Source organism: Ceraceosorus guamensis, assembly GCF_003144195.1.
Source record: "Ceraceosorus guamensis strain MCA 4658 unplaced genomic scaffold IE81scaffold_17, whole genome shotgun sequence".
NCBI classification, from domain to species: domain Eukaryota; kingdom Fungi; phylum Basidiomycota; class Exobasidiomycetes; order Ceraceosorales; family Ceraceosoraceae; genus Ceraceosorus; species Ceraceosorus guamensis.
This window is the reverse complement of record NW_020290012.1, coordinates 97,591-104,168: the sequence shown is the minus strand read 5'-3', so window position 1 is coordinate 104,168 and position 6,578 is coordinate 97,591. Positions and strand designations below refer to the sequence as shown.

The 6,578-nt window shown below is 58.2% G+C and overlaps 1 protein-coding gene across 1 annotated transcript; it reads right to left on the bottom strand.

Moving 5' to 3' along the window:
* IE81DRAFT_322100 (hypothetical protein) lies at positions 1-4,432 on the bottom strand. Its single transcript, XM_025513534.1, has 6 exons — positions 3,635-4,432; positions 3,273-3,565; positions 2,669-3,181; positions 1,326-2,605; positions 958-1,248; positions 1-878 (listed from the first exon to the last, which is right to left on the bottom strand). Exons 1-6 carry the CDS (start codon positions 4,096-4,098, stop codon positions 99-101), a joined length of 3,621 nt encoding a protein of 1,206 aa, XP_025370855.1. The 5' UTR covers positions 4,099-4,432; the 3' UTR covers positions 1-98.
* Positions 4,433-6,578: the final 2,146 nt, after the last annotated feature.

The window sequence follows — 6,578 nt, the reverse complement described above, 5'->3', positions numbered from 1 at the left end:
GGGGGATGTGTGTTGGCGCACGATTGCTGTCAGATAAAAAGGGGAAAAAGATTGGCGAAGCGTCGACGTGTTGGGCTGAAGCGAGCGTCGCGGGCTCATCATTCGAGCGCATCGTCCACCATGCCGTTTTCATGTGCGCACACATTGCAGAGGTAGGCAGGCAAGCTGCTATCATTCGTAGTGCTCGATGGTGTTGGCGGCACAGGAGACGCCTTGATCGACGCTTGCTGATCTTCTTCTTCGAAAGCGCCCTCGCTCACGCTGCGCATGGGCGAGTCCACATCTTGCCTCTCAGCAAGCGCAATCGAAGGAGACCTCTTTTCTGGCTTCATCGTTTGACCACTCGACGCGCCAGCCTGGTCCTTGGCTTCTCCGACAGCGTCCGATCGATCGAGCTTCGTCGGACCGGACGGTGGGGCTGGCCACCAGAAAGGCGAAGAATGTGCAGAGCACTTTGCGCATAGCCTTTTGGGCTTCATTCCAAACAGCGAAGGTGGCGCTCCTGACGACGCGGGAGTGGCTTGACGACCCGAGTATCCAATCGGAGCAGGGGCAGTAGTAGCTCTTTTTGCGACGACGTTTTCCGCGCCTCCGGCTGGAATCTTGTGATTCTTGGCAGGAGCGCGTGTCAGTGCTGGCAGAAGCTCTGGATCGGGTCGGTAAGCCTGGACAGCATGCTCTTCATCTATGCGCGCCATCTCGCTCGCGAGTGGCGGGCCATGGACGACACTGGTGGTGTTGGTCTTGCTGAGCATCAAGTCATACCTTCTGGCTCGGCGTAGTAGAGCATACGCTTGATCCGCTGCAGCAACCACTTCGCGAGGTATGCCAGGCGAAGCAGTGTGCTTGTGCGTTTCTGCATAGATTTGTAGCAGTGTCTGAGAAAAAGAATGAAGTGCGAATCGTGATCAGGCGGCATCCTCGCACCTTGCTTGTTGCAGGGGGGCGCGGGCTCACCTTGCCAGTCTCGGGGTCGATGTCGGTAAGTTGATGCGTTGTGGGCTTCTTGCTCTCACCGATGTGCTTGTGCTCCTTGCACCAAAGCATGGCATTGATGTGACCGCTTTCCCCCTTGAAGCTCGCAGTGGGCACAATGTCCTTGCGAGAGACTTTGACAGCAGTGAAATCAAAGAGCATGCAAACTGACGGCTGAGCAGTCCATGCGCAGGAGACATGCATCGTCTTTCGGCAGCTAGGTTCGGCACAGCTGACGCACGCTCCAAAGCGCGTCTTGCAGAGGTCGCATTCCTGATGTGAAAGAAAAAGGGTGCGTTGCTTAGCATTGGGCGGGCTTGCCATGGACGTTAGTAAAGGGTGCAACTCACGCTGTTGTATCGCCACCATTGTAAATTGCCAACGCCTTCGACGAGACGTAAGCGTGCCGGGTCGGTAAAGACGATTTCGGGTATGAAGGCAGCGCAAATGAGGTGAACCCAGTTGTTCCCTTCCGTCGGCTTGACAGCATCGAGAACGGTGGGTGTACGCGTCGCGCTCTCGTCTGTGCCATTCGCGTCCACTCCACCTTTGCGTGCTCTCGAGAGCGCCTTGTCACCTTGACCTGCCGCATCAGTCGCCCCAAACGACTTGGCGCGAGGCAACGACGGACAAAGTACACAGCCAGGTGTGAGCGCAGCGTCGAGAGCCTTCTCGTTAGAGCAAGCTTCGCATTGCCACCATTCGGCAGCCACTTCCTCATCGGTGAGACCAAAGCAGCCTTTGTGGACGCTCAGAGTACACTGCCTGCATTGCTGCAGCGTCTTTTTGGGCTCCATCTTCTCGCACATGACGCATTTGATGGGATCCGGTTTCGGAGGAGGTGGCGGCGGAGCTACTGGAGCAGCGCGCGTCGGCGGGGTCGTCCTTGCAGCGGCGGCACGAGCAGAAGCGGTCTTGCTCATCTTTGCAGACTTGGCAGGCGGCTGCACGCCAAGCTCTTCCTCACCCGCTGCATTCAGCGCTGCTGCCTTTTGCCGGGTGTTGATGGCGACGAGCTCCTGGGTAGAAGTGCTCTCGGCAGCGTACTTGCGCCAATAGAGACCGCAGTGGGTGCACAAGTACCGATTCGGCCAGCTGTACGGGCCCTTGTACCATACTTGCGATTGATGAGTGGAGCACATGTAGCACGTCGGGTTGGAAATGGACGCGTCCCCAAACACTGAAAGGGACGGCGATACAGCGCGCGTGGAAGGCGGCGTGGGCGCAGGCGCCAAGGACTGAGCACCGCTCTTCCTCACCACCTTGCCAGTCTTGCTTGCCAGCTCTGCTTCTTCTTGCGCCTCCTTGTCCAGCACTTCTCGCAGTCGCTTGCACTTCCAGCTATAGAACTGTCGCACAATCTCTCCGTACGTCTTGGTAGGTACAGCCTTCTTGAGTTGTCGCATGTCAGCGTTGTAGTCTTTCATGACCTGGTCAAATTGGCGAGTCTCCTTCTGCGACCAATGCACTTGTCGAAAATCTTCGGGCGTACTGGCAGACAGGGCTTGCAAGCCCAGAGCAGGGTTGCCCGCCCGAGACGCAAGCACTTGCAGCGCTCTGTCCATGAAGTCGACGTCGTGGGCAGGAATGTGAGCAAAGAGCTGTCTCGCACCTATGAAGAACGCATCCACTAGAGAAGACGAACAAGGCGTCAGCAACAGGCTTCACGATGGTGTGCGAAATGGACGCGCACCTATTCTGCCAGGCTTGAGCTGAGGCTGCCATATCACCTCCACACTCTCGTCTGTGCCTCTCTCAAAGTCCCTCGCGGGAGTGTCTGCGGGTAGCTTGACCATGCTCAAGGTCGGAGTGAGTTGTGCCTGTGGTGTATCTGAGCGTTCCGCTTCAGGCCTCTTGCGTTTCGGCGGTCTACCACCCTTCTTCTTGGGAGGAGGGACACCGTCTTCGATTGATAGACCGTTACCTGCCCCGCCTCCCTCGGCGTCGTCCGATGTGCGCCCTTGAACACCGAGTCCGAGCTCCAGTTGCTCTTTCCAGCTAGGAGGCGCAGCCTGATACTTGGGTCCCAGTCGTGTCGCTGCTCGAGGATAGATTGAGTCATGAGGATCCAGCACATCTTTTGCTTCCGTGTGCTGACCAAAATATCGATAAGGCCATCGGTTGAAGCATCGCGTTCCGCGAATGTCGTCAATGGTGCGCGCGACAGGCGCGGGACTCGAGTCCGGAGATGGGTCCGTCGGAGTGCCTGAGCGGTCGGGCACACCGTCGAGGACAGTGTAATTCATTAGCACGGGCCGAATCATCATTCCACCACCGCCAAGGGACTGCTCGCTCACCAATGCCGCTAGCTCGGCCTCGACCGGGTCCACGAGCTTTAACTCCGTTGCCCGCTGGAACGCCGCGTATGGCGCCTTGCGTGCCTGGGAGACGAGACAGGCTGGACGTTCCCGCTGCTAGGGCGGAAGCGGAGAGACCGCCGCTGATGGTAGACTCCACATCCTGCTCGTGCCTCTTTGAGCATGGTGCACATGTCCAGCTGTAGCCTTTTGCAGGTTTGCTTGCTAGTGGTGGTGTCAAACAGCGCATGTGAAAGAACTTCTTGCAAGTGTCACAGCGAACGCTCTCGGGGCTGTTTGAGAAGGAGGAGTCACTCGTCAGGCACGGGCAGCGAAGCTGCAGCGTTCGGGCATGCACGCACCTAGAAGCCCACCGGTGGCAGACGGCGCATCCTCGGAGGGCGTCGCAAAGGTCTGGTGTCATTCCGACCTCGGCAACAATGAACGAGTACCGTGACCGTAGCAGGTTGAGCACAGCTGGAGGAGCATTTTTTATCTTCTCGGTGGGTATGACGTCGTAGAAGCGGTGGATGTAGCCGTCGTAGATTTGGTGAAAGTAGAAGTGATCGTCCTTCTTCTTCCAAGCGCTGACTTCAGGCGCGTCGCCGAGCAGATCGCGATGTCGAACCTCGCAAAGACCACGCACGTTCTCCAGCGCATAAACATCAGACTTCATGGTGCCTACCAAAAGTCTGGGATCATTGCTGACACGGTGCGAAATGTCGCGTGTCCTGAGAAAGACGTTCGCTCGGAGTTGCAGAGTGCCGGAAGACGATAGCAGCGCTGCTGCACCACTCCGGGAGGAGGATGCCAGCACGAACTCCATGACACGCGCCTGGTGAAAAAGACCATCGTGAAAGCATGGTCGAGAGAGGAGCAGATCAGTAGCAAGAGTGATGGTGGGAAGGGAATCCAACGGTGAAGACAGCGTGCGGGTTGCCGGACAATGTCGATGTCAGCCAAGACCCAGACGGTGTTGTTTAGCGGTTGCGGACCCGTCGGCGCGTCGAGGTTTGATGCGCAATAATTAGCGCCGGGGCGCGTGTAAGATCCACGCGCGCGAAATTTAGTGGCGCAGGCGATCGGATTCGTCGGCGAGGCAGTGCGGCGCAGGTGTGAAGGCGGGGAGAGGCGGCAGTCGGACCGGTGACAAAGTCCGGAGCAGCACGCGGAGGCGCAGGCGAGGGCGCAGGTGCAGGCACAGGAGTGCACCCAGCCACGCGGGTCGCCGCGCGTCACGGCGGGTGATGGAATCATGGAAGCAGCAGCGACGCGGCGTGGCGCAGCAAAGGAGGCCGGCCGGAAGGGATGAGAGGAGGCGAGGCGAGGCGAGGCGAAGCGCAGGCAGGGCCCAGACCCACGAAGCGCAAGGATGAGAAATCCGTTCAGCAGCGGTATCCGTGCATTTGAAGTGACCGTTGGTTTGTTTGGCGCCGACGGGGCGAAATGGGTGATGAGGTGGGTGATGAGGGTCGAGAGAGGGAGGAAGCGAGCGGTCCGAGGATGGACCAAGTCGATCGATGGTGCGTACCGAGCACAGCAGTGTCCGACATCGCAAAAAGCGTACGTCACGTATGCGACAGCAGCCCAGTGCGGAGGGATGGGTGCATTGCACGCCGATCCGAAATCATTGGAGAAGGGACGTCGCCGACGATGACGAGCAGAGTCGTTGCCACAAGTGCGTGTCGCGAGGGCAGTGGTGGGATGTGTTTTCGCGACCAGGATGTTGTCAGGGCCCAATGGGTGTACGCGAGGAGGAGAACGGGTGTAGTCGCAGGCCGAGGCCAGGATATGATGATCGAGCCCGTGAATCGTGAATGATGTGTTGGATTGATGACGAAGCAGAGCGCGTCGACCGATCGAACAGATGACAGTGCGAAACGAGTGGCGCGCGCAGAAGGGTGGTGTTGCAGATCCATCCGCGGAAAAATGACGATGTGAGGAAGCGAGACGGATCGTTCAGTGGAGCAGATGGGCAAGAGGAGAGTTGTTGGGTGAAGGAAGGTATTGAAAGCCATTCTTGAGCTCACTGACAGGTGGAGATGCTACTGGCGAGGGTGGTCACTCACGATGATGAAAGGCTCGCCCGCTCCGGGAGCCCACGGAACTGAGAGGTAGACATAGTCTGAGGGTATGGAAGACGGGAAGGTGACGTGAGCCCTGACCCAGAGGAAAGGCTTAGAGGAGAATGGTGTTGAATGTCCTGCACTGCAGGAGAATGATGACTGGTAGCGACCGCAAAGGCAGTACAGCGTTGGCGTGGACTGGCAAGACAGCTCTTGGTCGCGCCTCTCTCACGATAGGGCGCAGATCCAAAGCCATCCACAGTGAGGTGCTCGCGAAAGGCCAGCGAGACTATACCGTGGCGCGGCGTCAACAACAGCAAAAGTCTTTCAAGCCTGCACTCACCGTTGATGCCTATTGTCAGGCCATTGCGGACGGTGACGCGAGTGACTGGAGCTTGCTGTTTGAATGAACCATTGCTGGTCCTTGAGGTGGCGGCACCTTCACCTGTCGTAGCTGAGGATGATGTAGATGCGACCGGCACGCGCGACGAGGAAGAGCTCGCGAGTGGAGCGGCTGTCATCGTAGACAGCATCGATGGCACGAGAAGAAAGTCCCGCTCCACCACTGCGGTGGTGAAGCAGTGGGGGACACTGCACTTGCAGATGAAGGAAGAAAGGGAAGCGAATGGGGCAAAAAGTGGGCAAGCAGTGATCGAACAACACGTGCAGGGTGGTGGTGCAATATGGAAATGGGAGCCACGCGCTTCAACGCGACGGCCCCATTCGATGGTGGAGCGGGCGTGTCGTGTAACGATGCGTAGAGCGACGAGGGGAGCGAAAGGGGGTGATGGTGCGCGGAGGGCAAGGAGGTCACGCAGAAGCTCTTGCGCACCCGTGACTACGAAATGTCCGCAAAGACGTCTCTACATGCGGGTGTGCTGGAGGCAAGTGGAAGGGGAAAAGGTATGGCTCTGTAGACCGCCAGATTGTAGGAACCAATGAGCAGTGCTTGCAGGCTGGGGTCCACACTGGCGACTCTTGAGCGGGTGTGGCGATGTGTGTGCGTGTGGGCGGTAAAAAAGTGCAGGAAGCACGCCGGTTGTGTGCGTTGCTTGTTGCTAGTAGTACAGTCACAACAGTCACGAGTGTGAGTCGTGAGTGGTGGAAGGGGGGCGCACTAATTTGAGAGCTGCAGGCAGGTTTTTAAATTCCGCCTGTCCATCCGAGTGAGGCAAGGATTTGTTCGCTGGGCTGGGGTCCAAGGTCAAACGCGATCGATCTCCTTCGCTGCCGCCTGACA